Source organism: Rhinolophus hipposideros, assembly GCF_964194185.1.
Source record: "Rhinolophus hipposideros genome assembly, chromosome: 22".
NCBI lineage: Eukaryota > Metazoa > Chordata > Mammalia > Chiroptera > Rhinolophidae > Rhinolophus > Rhinolophus hipposideros.
This window is the reverse complement of record NC_138068.1, coordinates 12,576,255-12,594,774: the sequence shown is the minus strand read 5'-3', so window position 1 is coordinate 12,594,774 and position 18,520 is coordinate 12,576,255. Positions and strand designations below refer to the sequence as shown.

General features: G+C 42.7%; 1 protein-coding gene across 1 annotated transcript; it reads left to right on the top strand.

Annotated features, from left to right (window-relative positions):
- Positions 1-6,068: 6,068 nt before the first annotated feature.
- On the top strand, positions 6,069-7,315 carry PI3 (peptidase inhibitor 3; the record flags this gene model as incomplete). Its single annotated transcript, XM_081033358.1, has 2 exons — positions 6,069-6,147; positions 6,990-7,315. 2 exons carry the CDS (start codon positions 6,069-6,071, stop codon positions 7,313-7,315), a joined length of 405 nt encoding a protein of 134 aa, XP_080889484.1.
- Between the last annotated feature and the right edge of the window lie 11,205 nt (positions 7,316-18,520).

Sequence of the window (18,520 nt, the reverse complement as noted above, 5' to 3'; positions counted from 1 at the left end):
ACATATATATTTGTGAAACATACAGGTTTCCAATTTTTTTCACTCTAAGTAAAGCTGTGACAACAATCTTTGTACACATATTTTGAATCACATCTCTATTTTCTTGGAGTAAATTTGTCAAATTAGAAATGCTAGGTCAGTCAAAAGGTACAAACTTCCAGTTGTGAAATAAATAAGGTCTGGGATGTGACACACAGCATGGTAACTATAGCTAATGGGAGTGTATTGCATATTTGAAAGTTAATACAAGAGTAGATTTTAAAATTTCTCATCACAAGAAAAATAATTTACAGCTGTGTATGGTGACGGAAGTTAACTAGACTTACTGTGATGATCATTTTACAGTATGTACAAATATCAAATCATGTTATACACCTGAAAATAATATAATGTTATATATCAGTTATACCTCAATAGAAAGTCCACAAAACCAAAACCAAACAAACAAGAAATGCTAGGTCAAGGGCGGGAAAGTTTTCCAGGCTTTGAACATCCTGAAATTGCATTTCAGAAAGTAAATCAGTGTGTGAGCTTCCACCTGCTCTGCAGGAGACATCTCTTGTTTTTATCTGACCAGCATCCCTTCCTTTGGAGTCATAGCGCCCCACCCACTGTAATTCTGATTGGCTGCCAGTCACCAGGTACTTCCCCTATCACAGGTGAGGGCATTTAACCCAGGTAAGAGCCACTGGACTCTAACCTGTCCAACCCTCCATTCAAATCCTGAACAGAGGAGGCAGTGCTCTAGAGAACAGTCTAAAATCATTGTTCACAATCCAAGATTCTTAACAGATATACTCACCAAATACAGGATAGTAAAAAAAGAAGTACATAAAATCTTTGCCAATGGAAAACAGTCTCATTTTAATTTTCCTTTCTCTGAATATGGGTGAGGGAGAGCATTTCTTCATATGGTTATACTGACCAATTGTATGTATTCTTCTGTGAATTGCCTGGTTTTGTACTTTGCCCATTTTTATTGGGATACCTTTATTTATATTGTTGAGTTGTAAGAGCTGTTTACATATTAAGGATACGACTAACTTGTCAAACACAAGAAGCAGTATGGCAAAGTGGTTAATGGATGTAAACTGTAGTCAGGCAGACCTCATTTTGAATCCTACTGTCCCCAGGTTCTAGCTGTGACTTTGGACAAGTCACTTAACTTTTTTGGACTTCAGTTTTCTCTTCTATAAAATAGAGATAATAATATTTATTTTAGGATGGTTCTGAAGATTGAGTAAAGTGAGCTTGATAAATGCTTGTTTCAATCCTGTCCTATTTGTTTCCTTGTTTTCACTTTGTACCAAAGTTTTAAATTTGGAGGTAGTCAAATCAGTCTTCATTTGTATGTTCTCCCTTTGTTTCTATGCTGAAAAAAAGTCTTTTTGACTGGTGTCAGATAATTAATTATTCACTATAGTTATGTATAATTCTTTTGTGAATTTTGAAAAAAAAAACATTCATTCTTCAACCCATCTGAAATTCATTTGGGCAAAGGTATGAAAGAGGGAAATACCTTTTTTCTAAGTTCTTAGGCCATTGTCCTAGCATCATTTAGTGAGTAATTCAAACTTTTGCCATTGATTGGGAATTAGAACTTTATCAAAAACTCAAGTCTTCTATGTAACAGGGGCTGACTCTGGATTTTCTGTTCTCTTCCTTTGTTTATTCTCGTGCCACTACTGCTTTTGTAATTATTGCAGCTTCAAAATACATTTTAGTGACTGACAATGTCCCATTACTCTTCATTAATCTACATTTTCTTTTTTTTTTTTATTAATCTACATTTTCAATCCTCCATGTCACAAGTATTTTATTCTTCCAAATTAATCTAAAAAATGACTATTTTTTCTTAATAGTCATTTTTAAGTTCTAAAATTAAAGTTATTGTCTTTTTGTCAAAAATTATCATGGAATTTTTCAAAAAATACACCAAAGAACTTTTTTGCTTTTTTGCACCAAGAACATTGCTTTTATGAAATCCCATATGCCCATCACCCAGATTCAATGATTAACATTTTTCCCAGCTTTATTGAGATATAATTGACGTATAACATTGTGTAAGTTTCAGGTGTGCAATTTGATGATTTAATACACATAGGTATTGTGAAATACTTAACCACAATGAGTTAGGTAACACTTCCTTTGCCTCCCACAATTACCATTTTGTTGTTCTTGCTGTTAAAGCTCGACTCTGAGCAACTTTCAAGTGGACAATCCAGTAATGATGGTGATGACCAGGCTGTACTGAGATCCCTTTAACTTACTCATCTTAGAACTGAGTCTCAATTAACATTTTACAACACTTCTTTCATGTCTATTCCCACCCCTTCTTGGCTGAAGTATTTGAAAGTAAATCCAGCGCCTCTCACGTTTTACCCTTCAATCCACCAGTATGCGTCTCAAAGAAATAAGGACATCTGCGCACGTGACTACCACGCTGCTGTCATAGCTGACGAAATTGGCTGTGATGTCAGTTTAGATAAAAAGTTATCTTTCTATGATCTTTTCTGTTTCATTTAGATTTTTAAATACTTTGGCACGTGAATTAAAAACGATTAATGAACCAGTTGCACCAGGTTAAGAATATCATAAAGCAGAAATGCAGAAATCCCGAGCAGAAATGCTCAACAACAAGAAGTAACAGCCAGATAAGACAAGGAAAGGGTCCCACTCTGAGCTGTTTAGAGCACATCTTAGGATGATGAGTTAACATTTTTATTAGCAAACCATATTACAGACAAAGGACCTTTCTCTATAATATGTAAAGAGTGCCTAGAAGTAGAGAAGAAAACAGCTAGTGAATTTATAGATAAATGAGCAAAGAAAATGAAGTTTTCAGAAAAAAAGAAAATACATGGCCTTTTTTTTTAAGTGGCCTTTAATATGTGAAAAAATGTTTGCAGTAATGATAGAGAAATGCTAACTAAAAACTTCAGTGAGGTACCATATCTCACCCATCATATTGATAAAAATCTAAAAATTAGACACACTCTCTGTGCAAGAGGCTGGATATAAATGCATTTTCATCCACTACGGGTGGGAGTACAAAATGGCACGACCCTTATCGAGGGAAATATGACAATACTGTCAAAATTTCAAAAGTATTTAAAAATGGTGATGGATATGTTAATTGGGTTGATTGTGGTAATCTTTTCACAATATATATGTATGCCAAAACATTATGCTGTATGCATTAATACATACAATATTCATTTGTCAATCACACTGCGATAAGCTGGGGAGATTTTTCCAATGCATTTAACCTTTATAGTAGCAAATCTACTTCTAGGAATCTAGCTTACAAAATAATTCCAAAAGGCCACATGTGGTATAGTTTGTAATAACAAAGGATTTAAAGCCTCAGAGTGCAGTGCTACGGGTTTATGGAAAGCTAAGGTAATACGTAAATCATTTACCCTGCAGCCTTAACACACACACACATACACACACACACACACACACACACACACACACACACACACACACACAGCTGTGAAATCATCAGCCTGAGAACTAGAACATAATCAAAAGCCAACCCAAGTGCTTCTCTCCTATCCAAAATGTTTCTTCCCTCACTCCCAGAGTTAATCACTATCCTGATTTCATGTTCATAATTTCCTCATTTTCATTAACCCCATTTTGAGTGTTACTACATATATAAGTATGCCTAAATAATCTATTACTTAGTTTTCCTTAGTTTTGAGCCTTATAACAAGCATATAATTCTAAATATTTTGGAGGACTAGCATTTTTCATTCAACATGATTTCAATGAGTCACATTGTGACTATATTTATAAGTTACATTTATAAATATGTTTGTATAAATATGAAATGGGCACATTTGTGTTATTTTTACACTTACATAATATTTCATTGTATTAATATGTTATAACATGCTTACCTGGTATTTTTTATTGGTAATATGGGCTGTTTCCACTATTTTGCTGTTTTAGAAATAGTACTTTTGTGGATTCTTGGGCATGTCTCCTGGTCAACACGTGGAAATATTTATCTTAAGTATATGGTACATACTTAGGAGGATAATTGCTGGATCATAGGTTTTGCACATGTTCAATTTTAATAGCTGATGCCAAACTGATTTTCAGAAAGGTTGTACCAACATAGTAATGTATGAGAGTTTCTTTTCTCCATAAATCAATAAGAAAAAAAGATAGACTCGTTAAAAATGGGCAAGATATTTGAAAGGGCTAATTAACAGAAAATCCAGGAAAGTGGTTACTTCTGGGAAAGAGGAGGAGGGAAGCAATTGGAGAGATAGGACAATATACATATACAGAAAATATTCTCCTTATTTACCTGGCAGGTGAGTACACACTGCCCATTTTAATGCCATTCTTTAAAGAATAGAGTATGTTCTACACACTTTTTTGTTTGTATGATTTATTTTGCAATGAGCTTTTCTGTTTTGTTTTGTTTTTTAAGTAGCCAAAAGGTTCCAACATTTTAACCTTTGCTTATATCCTATATCTCCTTAATGTTTCAGCACTGGTGGGTATGTGGTCTGAGTCCAAAGAGACAAAGGATGGGGAGTTAGTCAACTGGTTTGCTATCCAATAATTAGTCTGCTTTCTTCCCTGTCTCACCTGAACTCAGCTGTCATTCCCACACTTCAGGTTCTGTCCCTGGTAACACCCAACTTCTGGGTATTAATTTCTATTACTCTCAACTTTGGTGGCAATGACAAAATACAAAATCAGACTGGCTTAGGCAGAAAGCCAACTTACTGGGTTATAGTCCAACTATAGAAAGGGTGTGGGAAGAGCTGCTCTCAAGGGAAAGGGGGATGGAGGGCAGGCTGGTGCCTTCTGAATCCCCTCTCACCATCTTTTCTCTGCTTCTCTTAGTGTACTAATTAGGTTCTTTTTTTTTTTTTAAATTAGGTTCATTTTTCTCGTGCAGTTGAACTCATTCCAGACTGGAACCACAGTGTCTGGAGTTCCCAGGTTCGTATCTAGCATCTTTACCAAGAGGGAGGATTTCCCTATTCCCCTTAGTGTCCACTCAAATAAAGGACTTCAATAGACCTGACCTGAGCGCCCCCCATACACACACCCTTCGTGATTAGCAGTCCCCATTAGACTCTTAAATTGATGGTACAAAGAAACAAGAATTCAGATAAAACAGGGTCCCGTTCTATCGTGTTTCCTCAAAAATAAGACCTAGCCAAGCCATCAGCTCTAATGCGTCTTTTGGAGCAAAAATTAATATAAGACCCAGTATTATATCAGGGTAATATAATACCAGGTCTTATATTAATTTTTGCTCCAAAAGACGCATTAGAGCTGATGGTTTAGCTAGGTCTTATTTTTGGGGAAATATGGTAAGAGGGAGGAAGGTATGCTGGATATGTGTACTATAGATGTCCACCTTACAGATGATTTCTATTTTCTTCCTTTTCTTTTTCTCTTCTTACTATGATTTCCAGGGCATACCTGCTTCCCCGTCTAGAATGCTCCCTTCCCTTTTACTTTCTTGGTGCATCTCAGAGGCCACCCGTGAAATGGCAAATTGCAGTGGTGAGCCATTAAACTTTCCAGGCAAATTTGCCTTTGAGAGTTTTCCCCTGGGCCAGAGGAGAATGAAAGAAAAGCTTGGTGCTGGGAGGGGTAAGCTGTTCAGGTGGGGCTTGTTGGGGCAGGGAGTCATGGTGGAACACCTCGGTTTTGAAATCAGAACAGAGGACCTATCACTGACTTGCAGAATGACCTTGGCTGATTTCTGTCTGTTCTCTGGATTTCATGTTCTTTCTACATATAAAGAATTTGTTTGTGATGGTACTGATAGGGCAAGCAGCTATGTACCTCCGTGAGAAAGTAGTAGAGCTCTTGGCAGCATCAGAGGCGATGTAACACATTTCTCTGTGAACAATCCTTGGGGAAATCCCCAAGGTCCCTCCCAGGATGGTGGCTATTTCCTGGTAGAACTACAAAAATGTAGGTCTTATCCCGTGTAAAATCAGACCCGCCCCTGGCACCAGGCCCAGCTGCCGCTGCATAAAACGGGCTGGTCTCAGCTCGTAGCCATCCACGTTCCTGACAACATGGGGTCCAGCAGCATCTTGGTCCTGGCGGTTTTCCTCGTCCTTGGGACGCTGGCAGCACAGGCAGCTGTCGCAGGAGGTGAGTGGACACATGGGCTAGCTGGGGCCAGGCTGGGTTGAGGACAGGCTGTCAGGGCAACCTGGACCCTGCACCGGGAGCACTTCTGGAGCAGCAGGCAGGGCTTGGGCCTGTTGGTCACTTCTGTTATACCCAGAAAAAGCAGGAATTTGTCCAGCGGACTCCACATGCTTTCCACCCCAGGACTGAGATATCAGGACTCTTTATGGGAAAAGCGTTGTTACGTGGCCTTGGTCCCAGGGATTGACACCTCTGCAGAATGGGCAATGAAGTGAGGCACCCCAGAAATCTGGGCCCTGGGTATGAAGTCTGTCCCTTGCCAGTCTGCCCCATAAAAGTACCTGAGGAATCAATTCTCAGAGAGGAGGTTAAGAACCCACGGGACCTCAAAATCATATAGTTTGAAGACTGCCATTGGACCAAGGAGAACATCAAGACCTAGAGAGGAGTGAGAAGTGATCAAAGCAATCTCCAGAGCCAGGAGGAGCTCAGGTCTCCCGGCATGTGTCTCAGGGCTCTTTTTCCCCTCCATTAAGTTTCCTCAGAGGAGACAATGTATACTTCTCACCTCTGGGAGTCACTCCAGTCTGGCATCCCAGGATTTGGAGGGAGAGAGAAGAGACGGACATCCGAGGGAACCATGGTCCTGTAGACCCTTTCCGCAGAGCTCAGGGAATAGCCTTCCAAGAGCACAGACCGCAGCTGGCCTTGGTGACCCACCTCCATCTCCGGTCATAGTTTGGGGGACACTGCAGTGAGCGGTGGCTGGACCTAGAGGCAAGACGAGATAGTTGAAGGGAGGACACTGGGTCTAGATGCGGGTACATTTCTTCTTTCACCAGTTCCTTATGAAGGTCACGAAAGTCTGGTCAAAGGGCAAGATCCGGTTAGAAGTCGATATCCAGTCAAAGGACGAGAGCCGGTGAAAGGACGAGAGCCGGTGAAAGGACGAGAGCCGGTGAAAGGACGAGAGCCAGTGAAAGGACGAGAGCAGGTTAAAGGACAAGATCCAGTCAGAGGTCACACTAAGCCTGGCTCCTGCCCCAGGGTTATGATGAAGTGCGCCATGATGAATCCCCCTAACGCCTGCATGACAGATTCTGAGTGCTGGGGGTCCAAGAAGTGCTGTGAGGGCACCTGCGGGAGAGCCTGTATGAGTGCCCATTGAGGTAAGAACTGAATGGAGGAAGAGGTGAGTCCTGAAGGCGCAGAGAAGGCTGAGTGGTGGGGAGGAGAGGATAGGGGGAGGCTGAGGGGTCTCAGAGGCTATAACTGGGCTCCTGAGGGGGTGGCCAGGGCTTCGACCTGCTGAATCACGTCTCCGGTTCTCCTCTCTCCTGCCAGGTGGAGCCTGTCTTTGCTGCACCTGTGAAGTCCGCGGGACTGCTGTCCTTGGTCCTTGTAGCACTGTGCTTTCCCACGCTGCCCAGACTTCCTCTCCCTGAGGATGCTCCGGCCTGGAGCTGCTTTTCTCAGTGATTTTCCAATAAAAGACCACTTTCTGCTCCATTTGTTTGGTTCCTATGACTCCTCTGTTCCTGGGAGGCCCGGGGAGGCGGCTGTGGAGTTGGGACTCCCTCTCCCCAGTGGGGGGTGGGGGTCAGAGAGCCCCACGGGAGGCGCTTCTGGTGTATGAAGGAGAGCAAGGGGCAGGAGCAAGAGGCCCATTCATAGGGTTTAATATTAGAAATCCAGTAATCAACCCAAGAACTCCAGTCTCTGTTTAACCAGGAAATGGAAATCTGGAAATTTTGCCTCTGGCCTAGGACCAGGGAAATGAAATGAAATTAAATAAATAAATAATAAATAAATAAAAATTGAAAATGTGCAAGCAGGTCCTCTCCTCTCCAATAACCCCTAGTCCTACCCTGGCTATTGCCAGGCCTGCCAGTGTGACCAACCAACCCTTGTGGCTAAACCTATATATAGCTCCCTCCCTCCTTTCCTTTAATGTTTCCCAGGGACCTCTATCCTCGCAAAAAGACAAAGAAAGATGGATGCTGGTAAGTTTCTGCTCCTGAAGCATTTCACCTGGTCGTGCCTGAGATGCCTCCATTGACACATAATTCCTTTGGGTTAAGCACTGTCCTCTCCCAACTTTCTATTTTACGATGTGAATGAGGAGGCAAAACACACCAAGTTGTAGTGTGAATGGTGAATAGTGTTCTCTGGAGACGTAAATTGGGAGGCAGGGTCTACTTTTGTAGTGAAGAGAGTGGAGGGTAGATATTGGGCAAACTGGAAGGAACTCATTCATGGCTCTGCTGCTGTCCCCACCCCCACCCCCCGCCGCGCTGCCCGTGGACAAGGAAGGTCTCCGGGAAAGCCAAAGCCACGGGAGGAGGGGGATGTGGGGTGGAGTGGGAAGCGCCCTGGCGTGGGAGTCAGTGGATCCGACGTCTGGTCCCAGCTTTGCCTCCCAACTCGTTGGAGGACCTCACACAGATCTCTCTCCCTCTCTGAGCCCCCGTTGTCCATTCCGTTTGAAGGGTTGGATGCAATTATTCTGGAAGCAGTCTGACTCTGACATTCTGGCCTGAAACAACTCTTCTTTTTGTGTTGGGCTCCTGCTGTGACTGCAAATGGGAGGCAGAGTCTTGGGGTGAAAGAACAGGGAGCAGTGAGCACCTTCTCTCCGGTAGTATACAAGCCAAGGCTTCTCTCTCACTCTCCAGGGGACTGGCTGGACTGGGCTAGAGCTCTGATACCAGGGCATCTTGGAGTCCAGGCGAGAGCAGTGCCTAAACTTCTGGGCTGACAAATACAAATACAAAATACACCATTGGCGGCAAGCATCATTTATGCACGTAGTTTTCTCTTTTCCAGGTCCTATACTAAGTACGTTACGTGTATAGTCTTATTTATTTCTCACAAAAACTCTCTCAAATGGGTATTATACACATGTCTAATTTTGTTAAAAGATTGAAGCCACGAGAGGGTCAGTAACTACCCAAAATCACATAATTGGTAAATGATGATAAATCCAATTTTTATTATAAACTAGCAATAATCAGAGTATGGAACAGCAAGAAATGCCCACTTATATATCAACAAAATTATACCATTCCTACAAATAATAAGAGGCAGAAATATTTTAAAAAAGAAACCGGTACACCTGTTTATGAGGTACATGAAAAAAGGCTTGAATAAATTCTCAGTGTGCTCCTGAATGGGAAGACTCTACAAGGTGAAGATATCAATATTTACCTCTTCAGTCGACTCTTGTCATTTTCCAGCTTTTTTGCAATAAACTGACACATAACGTATAATTTAAGATGTACAATGTGATGGTTTGATACATGTATATATTGAGAAATGTTTACCACAATAAGGGTAGTTAACATATCCTTCACCTCACATAATTACTATTTTGTTGTTGATGTTATGTGAGAACATTAAAGATCTACTCTCAGCAACTTTCAAGAATGCAATACAGTATTTAACTGTATTCACCATGCCTGCAGGAGATCCCCCAAACGTATTCATCTTATCAATGCAAGTTTCTACCCTTTGACGAATATCTCCACATTTCCTCCACCCCTCAGCCCCTGACCACCACCACCCTACTATCCGTTTCGATGAGTCTGATGTCTTTAGATTCCACATAAGTGATTTTATACAGTATTTGTCTTTCTCTGTCCGACTGATTTCATTTAGCATAATGCCCTCAAGGTCCATTCATGTTGTCAAAAATGTCAGGATTTCCTCCTTTTTATTGGCTGAATAATATTCCATTGTACGTGTACCACAATTTCTTCATCCATTCATCTGTCAGTGGACACTTAGGTTGTTTCCACGTCTTGGCTATTGTAAATGATGCTGAAATAAACTTGGGAGGGCAAAAATATTTTCGAGATAGTGATTTCATCTCCTTGGGATATACACCCAGAAATGAATTGCTTGGTCATATGGTAATTCTATCTTTAATTTGTGAGGAACCTCCATACTGTTTTCATAGTAGCTGTACCAATTTACATTCCCACCAAAATGCACCAGGGAGCCCTTTTCTCCTCATCCTTGCCAGTGTTTATCATCTCTTGACTATTGTTATTTTTTTGATAATAGCCTTCTAACAGGTGGGAGGTGGTATCTCATTGTGGTTTTGATTTCCAGTTCCCTGATGATTAGTGATGTTGAACACCTTTGTATGTATTTGTTAGCCATTTGTATGTCTTCTTTGGAAAATTGTCGATTCAAGTCCTCTGCCCATTTTCCAATTGGATTCTTGGGTAGGGGTGGGGGAGTTGCTGCCCAATTTACCCTTTAAGTATAACATATTCAAAACTCCAGTTGTTTTCTTGGGTGGGGGCTGGTAATGGTGGTGATTCAAGGAACTTAAAACTCATACATAAGTTCATATAGAAGGAAAAATTATTATGAATATCCATCGAAATATGAATATTTGAACGTAAAGATTCGTTTGAGGGCATTTGAGTCTCATAGCCTTAAAACTAAGTAATAACACATAATATGATGGTTTTATTAGAAAAATGAGGAGACAGAGAAATCAATCCAAAGAACAGAAAAATCCAGAAGCAGGGCTTATTGTATAGAATTTAATTTAGATCAATGTCGTATTGGAAATCAAGAAATAAAGCTTGGATGGCCTCAGGGTTTTTTTGAAAATTAATTTGGGGAAGTTATTCAATAATGTTGTAAAGATTTTGTTGGGTATCCGATGGACATGCGTCCTATTTGGGAGACCACCTCAGGGATACTGTGGATACCTGATCATGGCATTGTACACCAGAAGCTAAACATTAATGAATGCCAACTATAATTTTATATATATAATGTGATGGTTCAGTGTGAGGTCGGAGGGATAGTGGATGGGGGGAGGGGGGTTCACAGTGTGAGGGATATAAATGATGAACGTCTAAGTATTACCTTGTCTTGTACACCTGAAACTAATAAATAAATTTAAAAAAATGGGCAAACAGAAACAATAAAAGTTTTTTTTTAGAAAAAAACCAAAAACATTATTTCTGCAATAAAACAAAATAAAAGGCTAAATAAATTAAAAAAAAGAAATAAAGCTTGGATTATTAAAATAATAGGATTCAGACTGCAGGTTCACATTTGCAAAAATAAAAGAACCACCTCTTGTTCGAATTAGCACATAGATTAAGCTGATGTAAATGGCTCCAATAAGATCGTTTCTTTTCTCTCAGGAAGCAGTCTAGTGTGAGCAGTCTATGGCTAGTCAAATGGCTTCATCAAATGAAGACCTCTCAGAGACCCCGGTTCCTTCCACCTTGTTGCTTTTCCGTTTCCATTTTTGAATTACAGTCAATGTTGTCTGATATTAGTACAGCCACCTTAGCTTTCTTATGATTACTACGTGCATGGAATATCTTTTTGCCCTCAGGAACGAGGATTTGGCTCACGCCACCAGATAAGTCACTGAGAGCAGCATTGATGATAGTTGAGGACAAGGAGACTTTAGAATGAGATGAGGAGGCTGGTGAGGAGGAGCTGCAGCCCTGACACCATTTTCAGGGGCTAGAGTTGTTGTTTACCCCAAGGACCGCCATCCTCTATGGTTTCCTGCAGAAAGAGCGCCCACCAGAGTCCTGAAGGAGCTATTCCTGAACGTGTATGGAGACATCTGTGGATTTCCACAGCACAAGGGGTGCACTGTGTCTAACTGGGAGATGTGCAGCTCAGAACCCCTTCCAGAAAAAACTCGCTGCCCAACTGCAAGGTTATCTGTGGTTATCTGACCACTGACAGCAAATGCTTCTCAGGCACTACCTCCATGCTTGAGCTGAGATCACACTCTACCCAGGAGGCCTCTAGCCAGGGACAGAGTAAGGTTGTGGTCGTAGGGTCTTTCCTTTTATGCCCCAGGGAAATCTCCTCTGCTGGAAAACACTTGCTCCAGAGTTCCCCATTGGGCTGGTGGAGATGTCGTCAGACCATCATGGGAATGGTTCCCTGTGCCCAATCCTGCGTCCTCTCCTTTACTTTCACAGGTGTTGCTTTGCAATGAAACTTGCAGTCCTATCTCTGACTCAGCTCTCGCTCCCCTGAGAAACCAGTCTGAGAAACGTGGCTCAGAGAATGATGAAGACTCAGGCTCAGGGGCATTGCAAGAATGAGAGTGTTTGACAGCATGAGTACAGCCAGAACCACACCCCAACACTGTGCCGTGGACCTTTCTGCTGCAGTCCTGGACACTCCCCAGGGCCACCAATGTTTCTGAGTCACATGTTGCTGTGGTTGACAACACTGTATTGCCGAATGCCCCTTCATCCTTGGCGTTCTGGGTCACTCAGCAGAGATCTAAAGTGCCAGCTGGGAACATTGGATTTGCTGAGCGTCTTAGTGCAGCCCTAGGTATCAGAGGGTATAGGAATGTGACCCTCTGATTTGTTCAGTTTGTACAGTGGGAGACCAGCTCTCAAGTGTCAACTCAAATTGGGAGGTGCCAAAACATAACAAGGGAATGTCATATAGTGGGTCGTCAACAAACGTACCAAGATCCCCTACATTGCAGAGTTTCATAGGATTCCAAACTCCTCATGAAACTCCAGGGACTCTTTCCACTGGCAGTTGCAAAGGGAACTGCATAAATATTGCCACCTCTGAACAGAAGGCCACACTCTCCAATCACCATGGAAATGTCCCTAGGAAAATGCTTTCTCATATGGAGCCAGACAGCACGACGCCTCTTCTATCAGTTTCTCCGTCAGCAGTAATTTATTTCACAAGGTCACTTTTCATGAACCTGAATTACTTCCCTGCCCCTCATTTAATCACAGGTTACATTCTCAGCTTTTTCACCCTAGATGATAGTATGTCTTCCCTGTGTGCAGCTTGATGTTTTTATGGAGACACTAATTCGGCAATAATATCTGTCCCACCGTCTTTTACTCCCGAATCACAACAGAGCACACCACGGTGTTCTCTCTTGCCCTCTACCCACGTTCTGTCACATCTTGTCCAGCCAACTTTGTCAGAGCCTTGGATATCACTCCCACTCCTCTCCCTGGAAGTGAGATGCTGCCGCCATTGGCTTCTGGAATAAAGTCTAACTTCTGCCTTTCTCTGTGTCTGCTTCTTACTATCACCAGTCCTCACATCCATGAGGGTGTCTGTGCAGCTGTTGTTTGAACCAGGACACATGCACATGGGGTGGCTGCAGAAAAGGCAGGGAAGCAAGCATCTGGACTTTCCAGATTCCATGGGGGACCCAGGCTCAGCCTCATACTCCCAAGAGGTCTGCCAGAGTACGCCCTCATTAAAGCAATGGAGTATCAGCCAAGAAATAAAGCTGTCTAAGCCATTCTGATTTCCGTTGTGAGCACGAGAGCAGCTGCTAAGAACCCTCCCTTCCACTCTGTGTTCTCGCCCCACTTCTGGCCTATAGTTTAACCAGCTGTAAAAAGTAAGGGGATTAGAGCTAGTAGGGCTTCCAAGGCCTCTTGGCGGATATTCTCTAAATCACCTACGTCATAAAAGCATTTTCAACTCTGCATGAAGTGAAGAGGAGAGAGCAAGAATGATGGAAAAGGCTAGAAGTTCTGGGGTTGCATGCATGATATTAGTGAAATGACCCAGCGATGCCAGCTGAAGTGCTCAGGATAAGCACTGTCATCTTAAAATATATGTTTAATTGGGAACAGCTCAGCTACTACGTACCAGGCTCCTCCCAGAGACATAGCGTTCTCAGCAGAGTTTTGCTGAGCTAATATCCTGATGCCATATCTGCAGGCTCTGTGTGCATCCTGAGGGTTGAGCAGTCAGTGTCACTGATAATTTAGGGACATTCTCTGGCCACTTCTGAGGCGCTCATTGTCCACACCCTCCTTTGATGAGGACACTCTGTTCCAGCCAGCCAAATGTGTCTGTCCCCAGAAGTCCAGCATGACAAGGATCACGCACAGTAAGCAAGTGCTTCTCAGCTTGACCCAGGTGCCCTGAGCCACCAACTTCCACTGAATCTGGAGTGGCAAGTCCCCTCTGACATACTAGAGTAATTCAGACAGACACTCTCAGCATGCAGACAGGAAAGCTGACTTCCGGAGGCACCACTGAAGTTCACACTAGGAGTCAGGGGCAGAGCTGGGGCTGGGAACCACCTGTCCTGATATTATGCCTTTTCTCTTTCTATAGGATGTTGACTAACATCCTATAGGCTACAGGAGGACCAGTAGCCTTTTAAAAAAGACTTGTTGAGAGTGGCCTGGTGGCTCAGTTGGTTAGAGCATGAGCTCTCAACAACAAGGTTGCCAGTTCAATTCCCACATGGGCCAGTGGGCTGCGCCCCCTGCAACTAAACATTGAAAATGGCGACTGGACTTGGAGCTGAGCTGCGCCCTCCACAACTAGACTGAAGGACAACGACTTGGAGCTGATGGGCCCTGGAGAAATAAAACTTGTTGATCTGTTTGTTTTACCTGAAATCAAGTTCATATCAGGAATTCTAGGGTAATAGAATGATTGAAGCCAAGGAGTAGACTCAAAGATAACGTAAATAAAACCCAAATAAAAGGATTATTTGGGCAGGGGTTCACATTCCAAAATGATCTCAAGTTAGACTTTTGACCTTAAAAACAAATTAAGTTAATACAAAATCATGGAGACATAAAGACAGGAGTTAAAGCAGAAAATATTCATCACACAACTTAAACGTGTGTCTCTGCAGCTCACAGTATATTGATATTTTCCATAAATCTGGAAATTATCTTGGTAATGGCTCATTATCTTGGTGCCTGTGTGTTTCAAAAGTTCATTTATTCCAAGTAAACTCTTCAAATGTACCCATTTCTGACATCCGTTGGGAGGGGTAGGGTTTAAATTGTTCTGGATACGGAGTGAGAAGCTGGAGTACTTTTAGAACTGAGGACTGCCCTGAGAAAGACAATTCCCTCCCATTGCCTCCGACTCCACTGCCTAAAGAATTATTAGGGGCCAGGTCAGCCTTGACACTCCCTAAAAAAGAGGAGGAGCAGTTGTGGGCTCTCAGAAGTTAAGGTCCCAGAGGTTATTACAGCTCCTCTTCTGGGTGGGGGGCGGGGATGAAAGGAAACAGCTGATAGGAAAGGTCAAATTAAGGCACCTCTGACCTTGGACCCTGGAAACTACAGCTCCCCCTGCTGGTGAGCCCCCGCCATAGACAATATAAAAAGTCAGCCTCGTCCTTCACCCACACACTTTTCGTGGATTATGAAGCTGAGCAGCTTGTCTGTCCTCACCGTGGGCTTCCTCCTTATCTGCCTCTACGTGGCGCAGCCTGGATCCCAGAAAAGTGCGTGTGGGGTGTGGCGGTCCTGTGTGTTGTTGGGGTGGGGAGCATTTCCTCGGAGGAGTCCACGGGACAAGCTGGCCCTGCTGCCCAGCGACGACCCCCAGGGGCCCCCAACTCACCCTGTGGCCTTCTTCCTCAGATGTAGGTAAACCTGGATACTGCCCAGAGTTCTTGCTTTCCTGCCCTTTCACCCTGTTACCTCTGTGCCGGCGCGATAGAGGTTGCAAAGGGGCCAAGAAGTGCTGTTTCTACAATTGTAAACATCAGTGTGTGGAGCCGTGGCCGAGTTTGGATTGAGGTGAGAAACCCCGCATCTGCCCTTCTCCGCGTTGTCCCGGAAATGTTCCTCCGGGAGAACCAGGAGTCCCACGGGGAGTGAGAATGGCCAGTGCCCTTGGAGATCATTGAGGTCAGAGCTTTTAAATGGGGATCTGCCCTGAAACTTGCCCCAAGGACACTAAAGGCGGAGGGTGAGCGTTGGGGGCGTGGGGGGAAGAGCATCAGACCTCTTTCCTCCGAAAATGCACAATTGATTTCACCTAACGGGCCTCACTCTTCTCCTGTGAATGATGGGGACATTTGGATAAGTATTACTGAATTTTCACGATGATTGTCTTCAATTGCCATTGTTTTTTCTTCCAGCTTCTCATAGTGAATCCTTTTCCTCTTCACATTGAAATGGGGAGGTAAAGGATCATAAGATTATAATTCCTTAGGATGGCTTGCCCATTATTGCTGCCCCCCAGTGCCTGATTCCCTGGCAGCCCATCTCAGGGCTCCTGGGAGGAGAATAGCTAGTGGGATTCAGAGCACAGTGGTCTCAGGACCCAGTCTCTGCCCCCTGCAGGTTTGCACGGTCCCATAGCTCTGATTCTCTCTTCTCTCCCCAGGGAGAAACCCCTTCTTAACCAGGCCCGAGAAGACACTGGTAGCACAGGTCAGACGGATAACTGATCTCCAGGTCTTCCTTGTTCTCCTCGTCCCCAAGACCTCCTTTTATCAAGAGTTCAATGCTTCCCCTGAAACTAATTAAAAAAAAAAAAAGTTGAAGGCTGATTAATATAAAAATAAAGTGTTGTATATTCAAAATTACTGTACATGAAGATCTATGGCTGCTGGACCCCCCTCCCCCACCCCTCCATACCCCTGTCTCTGTCTTCAGCCTTTGAGGGAGATCCGTTTCCCATTTAGTTTTGATCAGTTCCTGCGCTCCTGTTTTTCTGATATGTTTCTCTCTTTCAGTGTTTTCTGACACTCAGAGTCTCTGTTGGTCAGATTCCAAACCCTGACCTTGGGCCCTGGGGCATTTTGAGTCGTATCTTCTGTGTTTGGACCCCATGAAATGTGTACACATTATCCTGAAATGGAGGAGCAAGCCTGTTTGCTATGTTTTCTCTGGTGCTACCACTGGTAGGCTCTCCACTTGTTGGAGTAGTATGATCTAGGACTAGATTTGGGACTTTGGGTTGGACGTGGAGAAGGACAGGCCTTAGTGCTAGGCTACATTAGGGTCTAAAATGTAGGCCATTATAAACCAAGAAAAGGAACTCTTGTCTCTTGCCCAGCTTAGCTACCTTGATTGCTGGTTTAGGAGTTGAATCCCTAAGTATTATTTAGCCTTATATCTTCTCACTGTCTGCTCTGTGAATCTGTCTTGATTATGCATTTCAGATCATGGAGTGTGGGTTTCAAAAGATGTATTTTTCTTTGACACGTACATCTTAAACAAATTTTTGAAAAAGTATGTATTCCTTAGAAAGTTTCAAGTTGACATTCAATAATTTTCATCATAATTTGCATAGTTGCAAGTGATAAATTTTAAGTCTATGATGAATATCGTCATTTAAATAAAATGGGGACTTCACTCTTTTTAATATTGCTAATGGAATCTAATTACCATCTTCATCTGAGGTAATATTTATTAGGGACAAAAACATGTTCTTTCTTTTTCTATTTTCTACTGTCTCCCCACTTTCTTTCCCTTCATTGCCTGAACAATTCAAAACAAACAAATGGGTAAGTGGGTTAGTTTGGGACCTCTGAAAAGCAGATGTCAAGACAAGAGTAGATAATCAAGAGTTTATTGGGGGAAATGCCTGTGAGGGGTAAATGGAAAACAAGGAGCGTCCTCAGACCCCAATGCAGGGCTGAAGAAAGGGAGGATGGAGGGCGGTGGAGAAAGAGTCTCAAGGGTAAGTATAGGAAGTGGTGCATTGTTCCTAAGGAAGATCTGTGGAGAAAGTGGTATATAAAACTGAAAACAACAAAGGAAAAAAACAAACAAATGAAGAAACAAAAACCCATAGACACAAACAATAGATCAGTGGTTATGAGAAGGTTGCAGGGAGAGGGTGGTAGATGAGGGTAAAAGGGATCCAATAAATGGTGGTAGGAGAACTGCCTGGGTGGTGAACACACGATGTGACATATAGATGATTACAGGTGTATTACAGAACTGCGCATCTGGAACCTATGTAACTTTACTAACAATTGTCACCCCAATAAACTTTAATTTAGAAAAAAAGAAGAATGCTTATGCTTGGACACATGGTGCTTTACCTGAGTGATAGTACATCTTTATGGTGAGCTATGTGAGATAATAGGCTTTCTTTCAAAAACATTTTCCTTTATTTTAATCAGAGTTATATAGACAGATAGACTGCAGAGTCACATAGTTTTACAAAGGTTGTTGTGCAAAACCGCAGTTGCTTACCACCACCACCACCACTCTCACCTCCAGAGGAAAAGGAAACACATTAGTTTATCATGTTGGCACTTACCTCCCTGTCCCTAAGTAGTATTTTTGTAACGTCACATCTTGACTTTTCCGTTTTAGATATAATCTATTGACTTTCCACAATTGCAAATGAGATTTTCATCTACCTCTTCCTTCTCAACACTTCTAGCCCATAGGCTCACCCTTCCATCCTCCTCCCTTCCATCAACGTTATGCAATAAATTTGATTATATCTGGACTATTGTTTACTTTATTATGACTATGGAAACATTTGTCACAGCTGAACTGGGCAGTAAACAATACTGTTTTTCTTTTCTGGCACAACTCTTTTATTTTCTCTGAAGTGAAAAATTGTTGAGTTTTACCTTTGCTTGGTTTTCTAT